General features: G+C 36.0%; 1 protein-coding gene and 1 pseudogene across 1 annotated transcript in view; both read left to right on the top strand.

Annotated features, from left to right (window-relative positions):
- SLC2A13 (solute carrier family 2 member 13) overlaps positions 1-22,266 on the top strand; it is a 224,377-nt gene that overhangs the window by 112,049 nt on the left and 90,062 nt on the right. The window contains exon 6 of the mRNA XM_020973712.2: positions 6,038-6,158. Within this exon, the coding sequence (XP_020829371.1) occupies positions 6,038-6,158 (121 nt within the window). The remainder of the gene's footprint in view (positions 1-6,037; positions 6,159-22,266) is intronic.
- LOC144457835 (fructose-bisphosphate aldolase A pseudogene) lies at positions 16,555-20,724 on the top strand (annotated as a pseudogene).

Genomic DNA, 22,266 nt, shown 5'->3' with positions numbered 1-22,266 from the left:
AGGAAACAGAGTGGCAAAGGTTAAGTGACTTGTTATTAAATGTCTGAGACTGTATTTGAACTCAAGTCTTCTTGACTCCAGGCCTAGCACTATATCTACTGGGCCAATTAGCTGCCTCTTTTCACAAGAGGGGATGCTGTGGGAGAATGGTAGAGGTGACAGAAGGGAGAGTTTAAACTGGGGAAGTGAAAAGGGATTCTTATCTGAGAAGTGGAATGTAAGATCCTTTGATTAAACACTTTTTTTTAAAGAAATGTTAAAGAAACAGATGGAGGAAAACAAAAGTCTAGCAATCTTAACCTTAAATGTGAATAAACCTAATAAAAGATTACCCAACATTCTGTTGTATACAGGCACCTTATCTAAAATTTAAAGATAGAGAATAAAAATGAGATGTTGAAACAAAATTTACCAAGAATGTATCAAACCAGAAAGAATTGTAATTATGCTATTAGACAAAGCAAAAAGTAAAAATTAAGTGTATCAATAGAGATAAGCAAGCAAATTATAATGAGTCAGTGTCTATTAAAAATACACACTAAATGGGACAGTATTTAAATTCATAAAGAAGAAGCTAACTATATTAAGACAAGGTTTATAGTAATACAGTAATAGAAGGAAACATTACCTACCACCTTTTAGCACTAGACAAATCTATCATATATAAACATATACATAAATATAAAGTATAGAACTAAGTATATATAAAATATAGAACTAAATTGTTGGGGAATTCAGAGCTAAAATTTTTGGCTTATTGTATCTTCTCAGTTTTGGTTATAGATGTTTTCATGTCATTGTCTTCTGAGTTTGTGTCTTGAGCTTTCCTGTAGCTTTTGTGGTCAGGTTCTTTTTGTTGTCAATGTTTGCTCATTTTTCCATTTGCCTGTTTCTTGCCTTTGAACTTTATGTTGGAGTTGAGCTCTACTCACCTGGGGAAGTTGTGGAGAGGGTCATGTCCCAGCTTCCCTTTTTTTTGCTATGCTGTTCTCACAGATAGTTCTGGGGGAGGAGGGCAGTCTGTAAGTTTTCAATGCTTTTAAGGTGATGGGATCCAGAGAGTGGTGCTGTCGTTACTCTCCTTGTCTGCATTCTGGACTTCACCTAATCAAGAGCCCTGGTCCCTTGCAACAACAAGTTGTGAAGAGTGCTCTTCTCTGCCCTAGAACTACAACCCTACACTGGGTAATTAACAATGGAGCTGCCAAATATGTGAGACATGAGTAAAGGAGGAGCTAATGATAGAAAGCACCTGATTTATAGGAGATTAGGAAGAGAAGAAAAGAGGCACCTCAAACTGAATGACCTCATTCTGCACTCAGTGCTCACACAGGGGCCCCCTGTAATCTCTTTTTGACTGGTTATCCAATCCCTTTACCGTCTCTGAAGAGGGTTTTTGAAGCTACTGCTGCTGCAGCTACCTACAGGCCCACAGCTGGCTTTCCCCCCCCCTACAACTTTTGTTGCCAGTACTTTGTTCATCCAGTCAGCCCTCACCCCAATGTCACAGACCTCTCTTTTAGACCTCCTAAGTTGTCTTGGGTTGGAACAATGTCTCATTTAGACTTCTTGTTGGCTATGCCACTCCAAAATTTGATTTGATGAATTATTTGAGAGCTATTTGGAAGGGAATGACAGGAGAGTTTGGCTTGAATGTTCCCTCTACTCTGCCGTTTTGGCTCTACCCCTCCTATTGCATCTTCTGAAACATTAAAGAGTATGAATCTCTCTGTACTAAGTTATCTTTGCAAAAAGGAATCATGGACTTAGGTTGAAGAAAGATCTTCTTGATAGTGGCAATCACACATTAGTGAAATTTATTGGGCAATTTAAAATCTAAGCAGAAATCAAAATGTCTCATGTACATCATATGATTACCCAAATTATGAAACTTTACAACTCTCATACAGTGTATGGGGACACCTACTTTCTTTCTGGGCCAACTTACTCAATCCTGCTCTCTCACTAGGAAAACTAGCTTCCCAAAGGACTATCATCATAGTTATATTCAAATTCCCTCACATTCTTTGGAACAATGGAGTAATACACTCCTGTACTTATCACTTTCACTTTGGAGACCCTTACCCATGTTCACCAAAGCACCAATACATTTTCATTTTGACTAACTAGATCCTCAAGATGATGACAAATATAGATGTAAAACATAATCATTTACTTAACAATAAGGCAACAGAAATAATATCACATGTATTAAAGCAGATTCAGGAATAATAAAGACATCACAATTCACATATATGCCTATTTCATACTTTCTCACCAATATACTCAGTATCTGTGGGGAATACTTCACACACACAGATCTGAGGCAGAGAAATGTAAGTGAGGAAAACCAATGTGCATGGGGTAACTCACAACTCTGGACTGCAGATATAATTTTTCCCCCAGGGATAGTTATCCTTTGATGTATATAGTTTCTGTGTTGAATGACTGCTTCTGCTGCTACAATGAGTTTTGACTGTTTTGACTACCTAGCCAAATTAGTTGAGCTCTTGAGTGACCACAGCAAGAGAATTAATACAAAGCAGAATGATATTAGCAAGTTGGGAGAATTATGAAAGGCTTCACTTAGAAGGTGGTACTGGTGTTAAATTTTGAAAGAAGAGAGATTCTCTGAGGAGCAAAGTGAGGAGCAGATGCATTCTAGGCATGAAGATATAAATGAAGCATCATATATAATAAGCCCAGAGAATCCCAGTTTGGTTAGATTGCTGAGTGTGGGAAGAAGAGTAACTTCAAAAGGCGATTGAAAGGTAGATTGGGACTGTGTTGGGAAGGGTTTTAAAAGCTAAACAGAGGAGACTATGTTTTATCCTAGATGCAGTAGGGAATCATTGGAGTTGATTGAGTAGGTAAATGACATGGTCAAATCAAAGCACAGGAGGAAAATAAAAGTTTTGTCATCTGGGGGACTCTGAGAAGGCTGTAGGTATGTTCTAGGGTCAGGAGGCCTCAGGTCCTAAGGGAGATTTCAGGGTGAAAGTACAGATGAGGCATGGTATTGAACTTCGTAGAAGCACAGCTGGGAGGAGAATTCTGACACAAATAGGGACATCAAAAGGAGAGACAAGTATGAGGTGAAAGATGAGTTCAGTTTGAGGTATCAGTGGGGGTCATAAGCATAGAGATGATAGTTAATGATAAGGGAGTGAATGAGGTAGCCAATTGAGATAGTGTAAAGAAAGAAGGGAAGGTTAGATGGTACAGTGAATAGCATGCCAGACCTGGAGTTATGAGTACTCATCTTCATGAGTTCAAATCTGGCCTCAGATATTTACTAGCTATGTGACCCTGGGCAAGTCACTTAATCCTGTTTACCTCAGTTCGTCATCTGTAAAATGAGCTAGAAATGGAAACAGCACACCATGCTTTTGCCAAAAAAACTCCAAATGAGGTCACCAAGAGTCAAATACAACTGAAATCACTAAAAAAACAAAAAAGAGAAGAATGTCATAAATAGAATATTGCTGAACACTAACATTAAGCAACATTAAGCAGAAGAGCCATTGTAGAAGACAGAGAAAAAATGGTTAATGAGAAGAGAATCAACAGACTATCTGAAACCAAGTGAATGGAGTGCATCCAGAAAAAGAATTTGGTCAGTAGTTTCAAAAAGCTACAGAATGGTTAAGGGGAATCAAGACTGAGATAATATATTATGATTCTCATTTTGGAAATCAGGAAATTGAGACTCAGAAATTTGTTGACTTTGTTATGGTGATATATCTAATAAGTGGTGAAACTTGTATAAATAAATCAGGGTTTCTTATTTTTACTCCACCATTCTTCTACTATAGCATGCTACAATTTATGCCAAAGCACTTGATCTCAAAATACCCTGAACTGAAAATATTTTAAGTGTGTGTGTGTGTGTGTGTGTGTGTGTGTTTGGGCAGCTAGATGGCACAGTGGATAAAGTACTACCCCTGGAGTCAGGAGAACCTGAATTCAAATCTGGCCTCAGAAACTTACTAGCTGTGTGACCCTGGGCAAGTCACTTAACTCTGATTGCCCCCTACTCTACCAAAGCATTAAACTAGGTGAGAATACTTTGTTGATAGACTTAATAATATATGAAAAGGACAGGAGGTTAAGAAGGAAAGACTGGAGGTACTTGTAACAGCTGAACTGTTTACTCTCTGAATTTTTTCAAATCTATTTTTGTCCATTACCTACTTTGGGAGGCTTCAGAGTGTTTTAAGAACATCCTAAATGCTTGTAATTATGATTTGAATTCAAAAGAAAAATAGGCCATAGCTTCAGCATTAAGGCTTTTGTAATACCAACTGATTTAATGAAAAGAGGACTTTAAATTTAGAGGAGAAAACTTGGTCTCAGATTGTGGCTCTGGTAACTGTCTGCTGGTGTGCCTTTAAATAAGTCACTTAACCTCTCCATGCCTCAGTTTCCCAGTGTAAAAATGAAAGAGTTAGACTAAATAATATCTAAGATCCCTTATAGTTCTAAAGCCCATGATCTTCTAATACATAGTATCAACCTTTTATCCCATTTTGGAGATCAATGTCTACCTGTTCTCATAAACACTTACTCTAAGGGTCATCTTAGCATCTTACTCTTTTTGTTTAAAAATTTTGATTCCTCCAAATATTGCTTCAGCAAAAATTTATACAAGCACACTGATTATCTGATTAAAAAAAAAACTTCTTTACTCATATATTCTTCCCAGGATACAAGTGATTAGTCTTGTCACATACAGATAATCTCCATAAGCCACCTCCAGAATATTCCATTCTTTCTAGGGTTTTCTCACTGACTCTCCATTGCTTTTTTGAAAAATATAGTTATACACTTATATTCTTCATTCCCTTTTCTCATTTCCTACCTTATTCTGTCTTCCACATAATTTCTATATTTGCAACCACCATGCATATATAACAAAATTTTTATTATATATATATAAAACAACTTTTATTGTTACATAACAAAACAAAGCACTTACCGAATTTAGGACTTTGTCCTCAGAAACTGATAGGAACACCTTAGTTGGAATGAATAGCTGCCATTTTTCATATTCTCAAATAGAAGCTATACCCAAAATATGGAAGTGAAAGATAAACATAAGTTAATATAAATTTGTTTGTGTTATCATATTGAGATATTGCCATATTAGTAATGAGAATAATAGTAGCTAACATTTATACAACACCTTAAAGCTTGCAAAGTTATTATCTCATTTGATCTTATATTAGTTGCTCTTCACCTTTTTTATAGGTCCTCTATCATGGTTCACAGGTTGAGTCCTTAATAATAATAACGTTTTAATAGAGTCTAGTGATAAAACATTTAGTGTTTTGTGGGTCTATTTTTGTTTTTATATTTGCTGTTTCACATCTCAAGTGTTCAGATACTTTCCTAGCCCTAGATCATAGGTCCTCTGAATCTCCACCTGTGGAAATCTTTGTCTTCCTTTAAGGCTACACTCTGGTGCAATTAAGCTTTACCTGATTCTTGGCAGTCATAATAGTGCTCCTCAACTTGAACATGTTGTCTGATTATTTCCTTTCCTCCATCACATTTCTATATTGTAGTGGGTTTTTGGTAGTCTTTTTTTGCAAGTTTGCGTTAGATCTTAAGTCCTGTGCTGTCAGGGGCGATGTCATTTTTTTTATTTTTGCATCTGTAATGCATAGCACAGTACTTTGCAGGAGCAAGTTCCTTGCTTGATCAGTGTTCATTGAAGTGATTCATCTTTGAAATAAACCACCTTTATTAATCTGTTCTATATGTCTGACTTCAGTCAATTGTTTTAAATTTGCACTTGCAATTTACTATTTAGAATAATGAATATAGTTGAATGGAGTACTTGCCATAGTTCAAAGTATGATACCAGGTTATTGTCTGATAATTATACTACGGACAACTTAGGAACATACTTTTTGTTATATGGAGGTCAGTTCAATGTATTTTCTAACAGCTATATTACAGCAAATTGGATAAAATATTGCAGGGCATTATCTACCCTTCTCTGAAGTATGACTTATTTTTGTCATTATTTTAGGTACTTCTGTAGCGCTCATTATCCTTGCTTTGGGATTTTTGCTGTCAGCTCAGGTCTCACCACAAATCTCTCTTAAGCCAACAGCTCCTTCAGATCAGAACTCTTCTTGCACAAAATACAGGTGAGATTTTTTTTTCACCTTCTGGAAGATTTTATTTAATTTCTCAATTTTAAAATGCCTTTAAAATTACCATTCTGGATACAGATCTTATGCAAAACAATCTATACCACAGGACTTTTATATACATTACAGTATATTTTATTTACATGTTTCCTAACTTCTTGAATCATGGAATTTTACCATGAGATAGTATTTACAATGTTTACCATGAAGCATTCAAAGTGAGGCCAATTATTGAGAATGTTATATTATTTTTTTCTAGCTCTACACAATAATTCTTTTGATTGGTATGGCATTGAGTAAATAAGTTAATTTGGGTAGTGTTGTCATTTTTAATATATTGGCTTGGCCTACCCATGAGAAAATGATATTTTTACAGGGGTTTAATCTCCCTTTATTTGTGTGAAAAATATTTTATAATTCTATTGATATAGTTCCTGAGTTTGTTTTGGCAGGTAAACTCTCAAGTATTTTACACTGTTTGCAGTTATTTAAAATGGAATTTCTCTATCTCTTCCTGCTGGGTTTGTTGATAATATACAGAAAAACTGATGATTTATGTGGACTGAATTTATATCCTGCAACTTTGCTGAAGTTGTTGTTTAACTAATTTTTTTAGTTGATTCCCTGTTCTCTAAATATACCATGATATTATCTGCAGAAAGTGAGTTTTTCCCCTTCATTGCCTATTCTTAGTCCTTCAGTGTCTTTTTCTTTTCTTACTGATGTGGTTAGCATTTCTAATACAGCATTGAATAATAATGCTGATGATGTACATCACTTCTTTACTCTGATCTTATTGGAAAGCTTCTAATTTATATCCATTACAGATAATGCTTGCTCTTGGTTTCAGATATATACTACTTATGTTAAGAAAAGTGCCATTTATTCTTATACTCTCTAATGTTTTCCAGTGTCAAAAGTTTTTTCTGCATCAACTGATATAATCATATGATATTTGTTGTTTTTGTTATTGATATAGCCATTTTATGCTTATGGTTTTCCTATTATTGAACTAGTTCTGCAATCCTAGTATAAATCATACCTGCTCATTGTGTATGATTTTTGTAATATATTGCTATAATTTCCTTGCTAATATTTCAATTTAATTCACTCCAATAAAAATTTATTACATGCCTATCATGTGTTAGTCACTCTGCTAAGCAATGGGGACTCAAAAAAGAAAAAAGGCAAAAGACAGTCTCTGCTCTCAAGGAGCTTACAATCTAATGGGGGGAGACAACATGCCAACAGTCACATATAAAACAAGCTAGATACAGGAAATAATTATAAAAAGAGAAAGCACTGGAATTAATAAGGATTCAGGAAGGCTTCTTGTAGAAGGTTTGGATTTAGAAAGTTGGATTTAGACAGGGAGTTTAGTAGTCAGAGCAGAGAAGGGAGAGCATTGCCAGAGAAAATGCCCAGAACCAAAAGATGGAGTGTTTTGAATTGTGTGAATCGAGCGAATTGAAGAGAAGGTTAAGAAGACAGAAAAGGTAGGAGGGGGCTAGGAGAAGGCATATGAGTGATAGGAGACAAAAAGGAGGGGAGAATAGGGAGTTCATGGCAGATGCCTCATTTTTTTCCTGTAAAATATGAGACAAAGTTCTCAGCTGAGAGAGTAGTGGGAGGAAGAGATTTGAGGAGGGATTAAAAGGTTCAGAAGAACCACTGTAGAGAGCACTTAGGTATAATATTATTGCCTAGCAACAGTGAGGGCCAGTTGAGTCTGTGTAACATAAATATGTAGTGGACTCAATCAGAATAGTTATGTAGTGGACTCAATCAGAAGAGTTGAGTGTTTTTCTCCACCTTCATTCAGCAGCACATATGTAGACAGGAAGGCCACAAGTGATAGAAGTGATCCAAGGCTGAGGCTTTGCTGGGCATAATTGGCTATATGATAAGGAAAATAGGGATTCAAAAGAAGGAGATAGTGTAGAGTTGAATTGGTTTACCAAGGAGTCAAGATGGGGAGAAGAAAAGTGAGTGGCTAGTATAGGGGAGAGAGCCTGATAATTAAGGGGTTGAGAGATTGAATGTCAGAAGGAGGAGGAAGAAAAGCAGATGGAAAGGTGAAAAGATTGTGGTCAGATAAGGGGATTTCAGAATTCTTGAACAAGTGATATATTTGTGATTTAATGAAAGATTGAGAGTATGACAGTCTCTGTGTGTGTCTGAGGATGGAGGAGTAGCTGATGGAGGGAGAGTAGGTTGAGGAACTGAATGGTTAGGGTATTTGAGGGCATCTAAATGAATACTGTGTGCCAAGCACTGTACAAAAAGAAAGAAAATCCCTATTCTCAAGGAGGTTACATTCTAATGAGAGAAGAGCATACAAAAAAGAGCTAAAAAGTAGTAGGAAGAGGGGATAGGTTAAAGTTGGAAGAATGAACATACCAAATGTGGGAGCATGGTTTTAAATGAAGTCTGCAAAGACTTGGAGGGGAGCCAGAAGAGGAATGAAGGCTGGTTGATGTGGCAGATGAAAGATGAAATGATTGAGAAAACAAAAGTTCAAGCTTCTGAGAATATTAGTTTATTAAGCAGTGCATGCCAATTGCATAACAAATCAGGACCAGGCCTCAGCTTTGGCACTGGACCCAAAACAGGGTGGGGGGGGGAAGAGTTTTTTTATGTATTAAAAATAAGTAAGACCAATTAATTAAAAGAAAATGATTAACCAGGATATAAAATTAGGTAGTCTGATTGCCAATTGGAGAAAAGATCAGGGACTTTCCATGCTGAGAGAGGGAGAGTGAACAGGTGCAGTTCCCTAAAATCAGAAAAAGAGGTGTCCAAATCCCCACAAGTGTCTGTATTCAATCAAAAGAATATGGAAACAATAATTAATTACCCAGGACAGGGCCAATTTTTTTTTAAACAGGAAATCAATGTTTATTGATTGATTGAATAAATGAATATTTATTTTTTGTTTTTTATTTTAAAATTTTTATGTTTTTCAATTACATATAAAAACAATTTGTACAACTTGTTTTTAATTTTGAATTCCAAATTCTATTCCTCCTTCTCTCCCCTTCTTTCTCCCTGAGGCAGCAAGCAATTAGATATAGATTATACATGTGCAGTCATGGGAAACGTATTTCTGTATTAGCCATGACGTGAGATCATCATTGTAACAGCTTTTTTTTTTTAATTTGGCTGAAGCATATTAGATTCTGCTCCAGCCCCTAACCTTTACTCTGTGTGCATCTCTCAGCTTCAGGTGTATTTCTTGTAAACAATATATTTTCAGATTCTGGTTTATAATCCACTCTGCTATCCACTTACATTTTATGGATGAGTTCATTCCATTCAAATTCACAGTTATCATTATTAACTGTGCGTTTCCCTCCATCCTATTTTATGTTGTCTTTTTGTCTCTCTCCTTTTACTCTGTCTTTTCTAAAAAGTGTTTTTTAGCTTATGACCACCCCCTCCCCCCGTCTGCCCTCCTTTCTATCATCCCCTTCTTCTCTTATCCCCTTCTCCTCCTTCTTCCCTGTAGAGTCAGGTAGATTTCTATACCCAACTGAGTGTGCATGTTTCCCTCTTTGAGCTAGTTCTGGTGATAGTAAGGTTCAAGCATTACATGACACTACCCCTCCCCAATCTTCCCTTTCACTGTAAAAGCTCTTCCTTTTGTGCCTCTTTTGTGTGAGATAATTTTCCCCATTCTATCTCTCCCGTCCCCCTCCTCCTGGTATATTCCTCTTTCCAACTCCTTAATTTTTTTAAATCATCCCATCATAGTCAGCTCACACCCATACCTTCTATGTATTCTTTATGTATACTCATGCCCTAATAGTGATAAAGTTCTTAAGAGTTACAAGAATCATTTTCCCATATAGGAATGTCGAGTTTCACCTTATTGAAGCCCTTATGATTTCTCTTTTATGATTACCTTTTTAATGGCCCCTTTTGAGCCTTATATTTGAAAGTCACATTTTCTATTCAGCTCTGTTTTTTTTATTAGGAATGCTTGAAAGTTTTTTTTATTGTTTCTTGATGTCTCATGGAGTCATGAGCTTCAACTTGCCCAATTTTAATTTTTAAAGAATTGTTTTTTCAGTGAATTTTTGTGTCTCCTTTATCAAGCTGTTCACTCTCTTTTCATAATTTTCTTGCATTACTTTCGTTTCCCAATTTTTCTTTTTCCTCTCTTTATTTTGAAAACCTTTTTTGAGCTCTTCCAGGAATTCTTTTGTGGCCTGTGACCAATTCACATTTTTCTTTGAAACTTTGCATTTAGTTGTTTTGACTTCATTTTCTTCTTCTGAGTTTCTGTCTTCATCTTTCCTGTCACAATAGTAACTTTCTACTGTTAGATTCTTTTCTTCTTTTGCTCATTTTTTCTAGCCTTTTTCTTGATTTATAACTTTATGTTAAGGTTGTACTTTGCTCCCAGGGCTGAGGGGAGCACTGTCCCAAGCTTCGGGCCTTTCCTGCTGCTGTTTTCAGAGCTAGTTCTGGGCTATGTAGGTTTTTAGTTCTTCTATGGTGGCATGATCTAAGGAGAAGTGTGGTCACTGCTCTCTTGGCCTGTGCTCTTATCCATGTGTGATCCCAATCACTCTTTTCCACCCTGGAACTGTGACCAGGACTCTGCACCCCTGTGTCCATGATTGCTAATGAGCAAGTACTCCAATTTGCTCTAGCACTAGGCCACAGAACTGTGTATGAACAATGCAACATTGTCCTGCACCCAAAGCCATGAAAAGTTCCCCTGGTTTCTCTTTCTCACCAGTTGTTTGATTCCCTTATTATCTGTGGGTTGAGAACTCCCAGTGTAGTTCACTCAATTTCCACTATTCCTCCTTTTGATTTATGGGGAAGGGCTACTGTACTCCCTCCATAGATTTCTTATGTATAAGCCAAATCTATAAGGTTTTAATATATGCATAATCAGAATTGTGTTAGTCAGACTGTAGATCAACTACATAGAAAGCTCATAAAGGACTAACTTTGAGAGGGGAGATTTACATGTCACTAAGGTAACCCAGAAAATTTGTCGCATAAACATCATAGAACAAAAGACCAATGATGATAATTAATATTAAATAACATCAAGTCTCCTTATATCCTAGTAACCGACTCCCAATGCCCATCAGAGGTTCCCAAACTTATTTGGCCTACCACCTCCTTTTCAAAAAAATTACTCAGCAACCCCCTGGAAATCTTATAAAGTAGGCAAGAAGTCTCAGATTAAGTGTAGAATTGCACCTGAGGCTGCTACCACCTCCTTGGATTGTTCCAGCACCCCCCAGGGAACAGTATCCACCACTTTAGAAATCACTGGTTTAAATCCTCACATTTTGTGTTGAGTCCCAGATGTCTCATGTAGTCATCTGGTCTTTGGATATCTTAGACATTCTGAAATAAGCCTCATTCTCAGGGCAACTCTGAAGGGGGCTCTGCGTTTCTGGTTCCAGATTACTTGTAGAGCTTTCTAGGTAATTCTGCTAAAATCTGCTATCAACAAGACTTAATGCAATTTAGTATACTCTCTTAAATTTGGTTTTCCAATAGTTAGTTCATGTGATGAAAACCAACTTGAGCCTTATGGGGCTATTCCTATTAATAAGAGAGCTCTAAGAAGATGAAATTAGAAATCCATATTAAGAATCTGAGACTTTAGAGAATTTCAATTTTGGTATACCACTTGCTTTTTTATCTTCACCTAAACTCTGTACCTGGTATAAGAATCTTGTTGTTTTGTTTTATTTTATTTTTTCATAAATTTTAAAATTCATTTTAAGCTTAAATACAAAATGAGAATGTAAGAGATAATTCAATATAAAACAGTAAATTTTCATTTCAAGAAAACCTATGTAATAAGTACTACACGTTTTCAAAGCCATCCAGCTTTTCTTTGTTTCCTTGTAGGTTTTTTTTTTGTTCTCTGCTGTGCACTTTTTACTTTATTTTTCCCTCTCCTTCCCCCCTACCCCAAAGAAGGCTGCAGTTAAATGCAGAGATGTGTGTATACATATATGTCTCTGTGTTTAATTGAATGCACATAGGAATCTATAAACATGAACATATATACACATATATATTCATACATACATACATATGTAAAATTGTACTATGCATATTTCTACTTGTTATCCACTTTTCTGAAGGTGGATAGCATTTTCCTTCATAAATCCAAGTCTTTCCATGTTTTTCTAAGTCAACCAGTTTGTCATTTCCCATACCACAACAATATTCCAACCCAATCACATCCTATCTGAGAAATTGTCTATGAGAGGTTTTTTCCAAGTTTTCTGAATTCCTTCTATTCTTGGCTACATTGGTTTTATTTATACAAGAAAATTTTTAATTAAAATAATAGAAATTATCCATTTTACACTTCAACAATGCTCTCATCTTATAATACAGTTTGAGGTCTCATGCTGCTGAATCTGCTTCCTTTACATCTTTTTTCCCTGGTTTCTTTGAAATTTCTGACCTTTTGTTCTTCCAAATGAACTTTGGTATTTTTTCTAGTTTAGCAAAAAGTTTTTTTTAGTAATTTAATTAGGATGTCATTAAATAAATCGTTAAGTAAAATTGTCATTTTTTGTTATTTTGGCTTTACCTTTCCATGAACAATAAATATTACTTCAGTTATTCAGATCTGACTTTATTTATATAAAAAGTGTTTTATGTTTATGTTCATGTAGTTCCTGTGTCTGTTTTGGCAGGTATACTCTCAGGTATTTCGTACTGTCTAGTTATTTTAAATGATCTAAAACAATAATGAATAATGTTGTCGACACATAGTGGAGTTTCCTTATTTTTCTTTTTTGATTAAGTCTATTTTAACCTTGTCTGAGATCATGATTACTACCCTTCCTTTTTTTTTTTTACATAACAGATTCTACTCCTGCATTTTATTTTGTCTTTGTGTATATCTCTCATTTTTATGGTGTTTCCTGAAAGCAACATATTGTTGAATTCAAATTGTTAATCTGCTGTTTCCATTTTATGTACATTATATATAATGTACATAGTACGTTATCTATTTTGTGCATAAATTGATCTTATTCACATTCTAAGCTATAATTATTTGTGCATTTTCCTCCTTCCTATTTTCCCTCACTATCTTTACCTTATTTGACCTATCCCTCCTCACTCCTCTGCTTTACTTCTACCCACTACCTTGCCCTCTTATTCTGTAACCTACCCACCCCTTCAAGAGTCCTTCTTTATTCTCTCCTCCATGTCCTATCCCTTTGCCTTCTTATTTCTTTCTTAATTTAGAAAACCTTTACACCATTTAGATATATAAGTTGTTCCCTCTTTAATGCATTCCCGATGAGAGTAAGGTTCCAGCACTATCTGCCCTCCTCTTGCTAGCTTTTTCTGTATTAATTTTTCCTCTTATGCCTCATTTGTCTGAGACAGTTACTCCTTTTTATCTGTCCCTACACAGTTTTTTTTAAAATCACTTCATCATACACAGCTCAGCTCAAGCCTTTCTTTCAAACCAACCAAATAATGGTGATAGTCATGAGTACTGATGACATTTTTACATATGAGAAGTAAAATTTGACCTTATTGAGTCCCTATTAATTGGTCTTTAATGTTTACCTTATATTTCTCTTGGATCTTATATGTCAAATTTTCCCTTAAGTTCTGACATTTTTGTCACAAATACGTGAAAGCCTTTCAGTTCATTAAATGTCCTTTTTTTTCACATTTAGGATTATACTTAATTTTGCTGGATAAGTAACCCTTGGTCATAACCCCAACTCTTTTGCTCTCAGAAATATAATATTCCAAGACCTATGGTCTTTCAATGTAGTAACTGCTAAGTCTTGTGTAATCCTTATTGTAGCTCCCTGATATTTAAATTGCTTTTTTTCTTGTTGTTTGCAATATTTTCTCCTTAACTTAGGAGCTTTGAAACGTGGCTATGATATTCCTGTAAGTTTTCCTCCTGGGATCTCTTTTAGGTGGTAATAGGTGGGGTTTTTTTTTCTATTTCTGCTTTGCCTTCTCAAGATTAGATTTTTATCATCATTTTCAGTTAGTCTGATTATTCTTATATTACTTCTTGATCTGTCCTCTAGATCAGTTGTTTTTCTGATGAGATGTTCCACATTCTCTTCAATTTTTTCATTCTTTTCATTTTGTTTTATTGTTTCTTGGTGTCTTAGACCATCATTAACTTCCCTTCGCCCAATTCTAGTTTGCAAGAAATTATTTTCTTCCTTAAGTTTTTGATTCTCTCTTTCAAGTTAGTTTACTTTCTTTTCAAACTTTTCTTTGATTGTTCTTTTTTTTCCCCTAAATTTTCTTTGATCTCTTTTATTTGATTTTAAAGTCCTTTTTAAGTTCTTTAAGAACTTTTTGTGCTTTTGAGACCATTTGATGTTTCTTATTGAAAAATGAGTGGCTTCTTAAGCTTTATTGTCCTCCTCTGAATATGAACCTGTGTGGGATGCCACTCAAATTAAAAAACACAGAGGTATCCAAGGAGAAACGGAAAGTTAATTTATTATTATTATTTCAAATCTCGAGATTTGGGTGTCCATCCACCAGTATGCTCTGATGAGGGGAGACAAAGACACAGAAGCAGAAAGCCAGGTTAAATAGCCCTAACGGGTAAATTCCCCCTCCCACCAGCTGTCCATTAACTTGACTCACAATCTCACATGCGAGACTCTACCATAGAACAAAGGGAATAGTATACATCTCTATATTTCTTAGTTTGTTGAGATAATATCAAAGAAACAATTAAAAATGTGCAGTCAAGCTAGACTTTGTACTGTGCAGCCAGGCCACCATGACAGAAAGATAGTTTACAACTGTTTTGGAAGGTCTGAAAGATTGAATAGACAATGGGAATAGATGATGGAGGGAACTGGAAGGCATCTGAGTAAGGTCCTTTCAAAGGGAGATAAGGGGAGTAGATAAGGAACCTTTTAAGGGTTTTCTGGGGCCTGTAGACAAACCAGATTCTTTTAGGGCGAGGGGCAAAAGTGCATGTGAATAAGATTAAAAGATAGGCTATGGCTTAACAACCAGACAGATTTTAACTACTGATATATGGCACTAAAAAAAAAATAAGAACTTCCAGAAATCTATACTTAACCCTATCCTACCTCCTGAACTTATTACCAGATTTAGGATAGTCTTATCCCAAACTTTAGCTACACTGAGAAGTCTTCACTGGGACATCCCATTCAAACCCAGATCTTTTCTATTCCCATGACAGCTGTTTATGATTGGCTTCTTTCTCCTTTATTTACTCATCTTTATTTGTATTTTGTCTTATTTTGTTTTTAGCAGCTATTAGTAAAATCAAGTTATCCTCCTGAGGTATGGGGAATGATGCCCTAAACCTCAGGTCCTGTTATTTTCTGAGGTCTGTCCCAGGGCCCAGCCCTGTACTCTCCTTTCCACTCCTGAGCCAAGGCTAGGGCTCCCAGCCACACTGTCCCACAAATACTCTTGCTGTCTCCAGTCCTGCCTCTAACTGCAAACTACAGCTGTCCTCTTTGCCCTGGAACTGAAACCAGTGACTCTGCTTTTCTGCAAGTGTCCACAGCCAGCATGGTCCCTGACCCTCACTGCTGCATTCACCAGGTGTGTGCTAACTCTTTCTCCCCCCAGCCACAGCCCTGGATGAGTCTGGTCAGCATAGCTGTCCTTGGCGTCCCTCAGCAGTGGAAGGTACTTCAATCTTCTCAGCTGAAAGACCCTCACACTGTGAGATGAAAGTTTCTAAGGCTGAGGCAGCCTCCCAATCCCGCTGCCCCCAGGGCTTGTTTATTGATTCTGCAGAGTGGCCTGGAGGTGTTTGCACTTCACTCAGGCCTAACCTCTGCCCCTGGAGTGGGGTCTTTCCTAGGGCCTTTTCAAGTTTTCTTAGGAGTAACTGCTTTACCCTGACTTTTGTTTATTTCTGCTGCTCTGTTCTTTTTTTTTTTTGTGGAGGAAATTTGGAAAGCCAAATGTTTTCTGACTTACTCTGCTATCTTCCCAGAATCCTATGATATAAAAATCTTTTTAAAAAATTCATAAGGGTGTAACATGTAAAACAAATTCTTCTGTCTTTTAAAATGATCAGATCAGATATCATCCCTAAAGAACCAAATCAATTCTATTCATAGCCCTACCATCTCTTTCCCCAAGGCTCCTCAGTTTTTAACCTCCAGGCAAAAGATAGGGAGAGATTCCAAGTGGCAGCCTCATATTCCCATCTTCTTGCTTTGGCACTCAGGAGATTCTAAAGACTGGGGTACATGCTACCGGAATGGTCTTTCAGGGACAGAGTACTGGATATCTCAAACTAAATAACTAATTTTTATTCCACAGAATTTCTCCTTTGTAATTTAGCACAAAATTTTACACAACCTTGATTAATTACAATTCTGTTACCCTTTTGGGTTCCTAAGAGCTTACAAATACATGATTTCTTTCTAATTTTCTTTAGTTACCTTGCTTCCAGGTTAACCATACAATCAATTCTGTTATAGAAAGCTTTGGAAGTTTTTCTTCAGCTTTCTTAAAAAAGTAGTTCATTGTCACTTTCTCACTTCCCTCTCCTGTCATTGTGAATATCTGTCCTCATTATCCACAGCACTCTGGGCCCAGAGATGGTGGAGGTGGGATAAGCATCCCCTTCTCACAGATTCCTTAATCTTTGGTTTAAATTACCATTTACATTCCTTAATTGAGTTTTATTCATTTTAAAATTGCTCTGTGATTTAAACAGTCTTTTTTCATGGTCAAGAAAGGGTTAAGGAGGCAGCAGTTCAGTTCTCAACCATCAGAGGTCTGCTTCCCATCAGAAGCTACCAGCAGAGCCAAGGAAAACATGCCTTGCCAATATCCAGCATAGATACTAGATCAAAAGAAAGAACTGTCTGATGAAGCTCATCAAACTGCTGCTCTGGGCAAGAGAATCTTGACTGCAGATGAGTCCACAGATAGCATTGCCAAGTGGCTGCAATCCTTTGGAACTGAGAACACAGAGGAAAATCAGCATCTCAATAGGCTTCTATAGCTTCTGATAGCAGATGATGAGTGAACTCTTGTATTGGAGGTATTATCCTTTTCCATGAGACACTCTACCAGAAAGCCAATGGTAGTCATCCCTTCTCCAAAGTCATAAAGGCAAAGGGTGGCTTGTGGGCATCAAGGTGGACAAAGGTGTAGTGTCCCTGGCAGGGACCAATGGCAAGACTACCACCCAAGGTCTGGATGGGCTAAGTGAGCACTGTGCCCAATATAAGAAGGATGGAGCTGACTTTGCCAAGTGGTATTGTGTACTGAAGACTGGGGATAATACATCTTCCCCATTTGCCATCATAGAGAATGCCAATGTGCTGACTCAATGTGCCAGCATTTGCCAGCAGAATGGCATTGTTCCCACTGTGAAGCCAGAGAGCCTCCCTGATGGAGAATACGATCTGAAGTAATGTCATTATGTCACTGAGAAGGTTCTGGCTGCTGTCTGCAAAACTCTGAGTGAAAATGCCACTTGGTAAAAAAGGGGCTTGGAATGAATGTCCTCCATTTTGATTCCTAAACTTATTAACACCTTATAAAAGGCTTGACTGCCTACTTAACAGCAGAAACAGTTTTCCAAATTAAAAGTCATTCTGGCCTTTAGACTGTTCACCTTTTAGAATCTGTAGTTAATATTTAATAATTCACAAATCAAGAGAGCTGTATTTCTCTCACACCTTTTACCAACATTACTTATAAAAACAGCTTTTACAATGGTAATAATGCATCTTAAACATAAATTACTGAAATGCTAAAGTGATTGCATTTAAGGCAATGATAGAAAAGCCCTGATCAAAATGTCTTAAAAGACAAAAAACTTATTTTTGCAGTTTTAAACACATTTCCCTGATGTCAGATATAATAGGGGTAAGGAGCAAAGACAGTCCCCTAGATTAAATTTAAACATAATCTACAAACATTAGCTTTGAGATCCAGTCACAATTGAATTCATGTAACTTTGGAATAACCAAAAAATTCCCTTGTTCGAGTGGCTTTAAGTGGGTGCTTAACTTAATTAACCTCACTTACTTAAAGCCCTTGATGTTTGTACTGAGAGATTCATTTGAATTGAGGTGATAATTGATGAGAACTAATGACAGCACAAAGTGAATATGAAGAGAAAAGAGGAGTTCCCAGGATAGAGCTTTTAAGGACACCTACAGTTAATGGTTATTACATGAGTGAAGATCCTACAGAGGATGTTTAAAAGGAGCAGTCCAACAGGCAGGAGGGGAACTAGGAGAGAACAGTGTCAGGAAAATGTTTAGAAAGAGAGTATGTAGGAACAGAAGGTGATCAATAGTGTCAGATGTTATAGGAAGGTCAGCCAACTGTCAAAAGTTTCCTACATCATTGAATGCCATAATGAAATGAGCAGAACCAGAACATTGTACCCAACAACAGCAATAGTGTACAATGATCAGCAGTGAATAATTTAGCTAATCTCAGCTATACAGTGATCCAAGACAATTAAGAAGGATTATGCTGTCCATCTCTAGAGAAAGAACTGATAGAGTCTGAATGCAGATTGAAGCATACCTTTTTTCATTTTCTTTTTTTTCTTGTTTGTTTTGGGGGGAAGGGGCTTTGTTTTCTTTCCCAACATGGCTAATAGAGAAATGTGTTCTGCATCACTGCACATATATAACCTATATAAAATTGCTTGCCTTCTCAATGGGGAGAGGGAAGGAAAGAATTTGGAACTTAAAACTGTAAAAAACAGATGTTAAATATTGCTCTTGCATGCAGTTGAGGGGAAATAAAATATTAAATCATTTTTAAAATGGAAGTGTAGTAAAAGAAAGAAGAAAACTAAATTACCAGTATCAAATATGAAAAAGGTGAATTTACTAGTAATGAAGAGGAAATTAAAGCAATTATCAGGAGGTATTTTACCCAATTATATGCCAATAAATCTAACAATCTAAAAAAATACATAAATATTTATAAAAATATAAATTGCTTGGATTAACAGAAGAGAAAAGAGATTACTTAAATGACCATATCTTTGAAAAAGAAACTGAAAACTTGAACAAGCCATCAGTGAAATCCCTAAAAAAAAAATCCTCAGGACCAGATGGCTTTCACAAGTGAATTCTACCAAACATTCAAAGAGCAGTTAATTCCAATACTATATAAACTATTTGTAAAAATAGACAAAGAAGGAATTCTACAAAATACCTTTTGTGACACAAATATGGTGCTGATACCTAAACCAGAAAGGTCAAAAACAGAGAAAGAAACAATAAACCAATTTCTGTAATGAATTACTATTCACTAATAATGCAAATTGTTTAAATCAATACTAGCAATGAGATTGCAGCAATATATCACAAATTAATATGAGGATTGCAGGGTTTGTTCAATGTTAGGCAAACTATCAGTATAATTGACCATTTCAATGACAAACCCCACAAAATCATATGATTATCTCAATAGATACAGAAAAGAGCTTTGACAAAATACAACACCCATTCCTATTAAAAACACTAGAGAGCATAGGAATAAAGGAAACTTTCCTTAAAATGATATGTAGAATCTATCTAAAATCATCAGCAAGCATTTTCTGTAATGGGGATAATCTAGAAGCCTTCCCAGTAAGTTCAGGGGGGAAGCCAAGTATGTCCACTGTCAACATTATTCAATATTATACTACAAATGCTAGCAATAGCAATGAGAAGAAAAAGAAATTGAAGGAAATAGAATAGGCAATGAGGAAACAAAACCTTCTTTGCAGATGATATGATGATGTCCTTAAAGAATCCAAGAGAATTAACTGAAACACTAGTGAAATAACAAGCAGGATGATTTCAGAAAAACCTGGACTTATATGTGAAGAGGTCTAGAGGTCTGGGGTGCTCTGCTTGAATCCCAAGATTGCGACACCAGGCCCTGCCTGAATGAATTCAACTCAAATCTTCTTCCAGCCAGAGATAATTATTAGAGATTATTAGAGGTAAAACATATAGGCCAGGTGACACCCTTAAGGACGAGCAGGCATGAGAAAAGCTCAGCCTTTGTGGCATGAGAGATTCTCAGTATTCAAATGGGGGCCAACATGGATCTCAAATACACTAAAGTAACTTTGGGTGGCCAGAGGAGGGGTCTGGGAAAAGGGTCTAGGTAAGAATTCCAATTGGAAGGTCTGAGAAATTGAATAGACAATGGGAATAGATAATGAAGGGAACTGGAAGGTAGAAGTTTGAAAGGCATCTATATAAGATCAAAAGGTGGGGCTAGGGCTTTCAAAGGGAGATAAGGGGAGTCAATAAAGAACCTAAAAGTTTAAGGGTTTTCTGGGACCCATAGACAAATGGGAGCCAGATTCTTTTTAGTACAAGGGACAAAGGCACAAAGGCACATCTGAATAAGATCAAAAGGTAGGGCTAAAGCTTTCAAAGGGAGTTGAGGAGCTGGGTTCTGTAGACAAATGGGAGCCAGATTCCCTTTGGGGCAGGGGGCACACCCCATCAATATAAACTGATACTAAATGAAGTGAGCAGAACCAGAATAATGTATGGTAACATCAATATTATAGGATGATTAATTCTGAATGCCTTAGGTCTTCTCAGCAATACAATGATCCAAGACAATTCAGAAGAACTTATGATGAAAAATGTTACTCATCTCCAGAGAAAGAACTGATGGAATCTGAATGCAGATTGAAGCATCCATTTTTCCTTCCTTTATTTTTCTTGGAATTTTTTTTGCCTTTATTTTTGCAGCGTAGAAATATGTTTTGTATGATTGCACATGTATAACCTATATCAAATTGTTTGCCTTCTCAAGAAAGGGCAAGATGAGGGAAGGAGAGAGTTTAGAACTCTAAAATTTTTTTTAAATGTTAAAATTTGTTTTTATGTGTAATTGAGAAAAAATAAAATAAATTTTAAAAAAGAAAGATGGGTCAGAATCTTAAATAAATATGTAAATAAAAGAATTGTTCAATGTACAATTACATTAGATATGTCCTATTAAAGAAAAAAAAGAACCTTTGGTCACAAGTTTAATAAAAAATACCCATAACTGACAAGCTAGGAAATAGTATTATCAATCCTGCAGAACTAAGCTACGACATTCAGAAGGACCTGGCAGTTGTAGGGGTTGTTAGTAATTTCTCTTTGGTATAGCATAGGCTTTTTGAAGTTAGAAGAACAAGAAGCTAATTTTTCAAAAGCTATTTCTAACAACCGTTATGAAGAATAAGTACTTATAATGGGCAGGATAATATAGTAAATAGTAAAAAGTAAAGTAAAAAGTAAAATAATATGGTAAAGATTGAAAAAATATTAATTTTTACTGATAACTCCCTTTTTTCCCAGGTCAATCAGATTGTAAAACATCTACCCAGAAACATTTTGTGTATGCTTTTTACTTCCCATAGGCCTGCAAATCTTTTCCACACTGAGAGAATAAGATCTAATAAATACATTAACATATTGAGAAGCAGAATTATTCTAGAATTACAAGAATTAGCAAATTGAAATAAAATTCTGAAACACGATCTTGCCTCATGTTACATACCATAACAAGTTAAGAAATACATTCAAATGATCATGAAGAACCTGCTACAGTGTGCTGGGAACTCATCTAATTTAAACTCCATTGAAAGGCCAGTCAGTTGTAATCTACATTAAACTTAGGGAAATGGAGTGTTGGTTAAACATACACTTAATATCCAATGTGATAAATATATAGTTTCAAGATAATTAAAAAATGTGTCAAAATCTTGTGAATTCAATGACATATCATGAACATACTGTATATTAAAAGCTTTTTGAGATGCAAAAAGTTGTAAGGTTATTTCAATAAATTTAATTATTGTATTTTATACCAGTTACTTTGTTATAGAGCTGAAAGGGACCTTGGAAATCATTTAGTCCAACTCCATCATTTTACTGATAAGGTAAAACTGAGGTCCAGGAAGATTACATGACTTTCCCAGAGTTACAGAGACAGTAAATGTCTAAGTTGGTATTTGAACATATGTTCTCTGATTCCATGATAGTCAATGTGCTTTCTACCATTCTGGGAGAGATTTGAGACAGGGAGACCCATTCATAAGTTTTTGGGGTTTTTTTTGCTAATCACTGAGAAA

Source organism: Phascolarctos cinereus, unplaced genomic scaffold (genome assembly GCF_003287225.1).
Source record: "Phascolarctos cinereus isolate Bilbo 61053 unplaced genomic scaffold, phaCin_HiC Scaffold_1;HRSCAF=81, whole genome shotgun sequence".
NCBI lineage: Eukaryota > Metazoa > Chordata > Mammalia > Diprotodontia > Phascolarctidae > Phascolarctos > Phascolarctos cinereus.
Note: the sequence above shows the minus strand (reverse complement) of the source record. Positions and strands in the feature narration are given on the sequence as shown.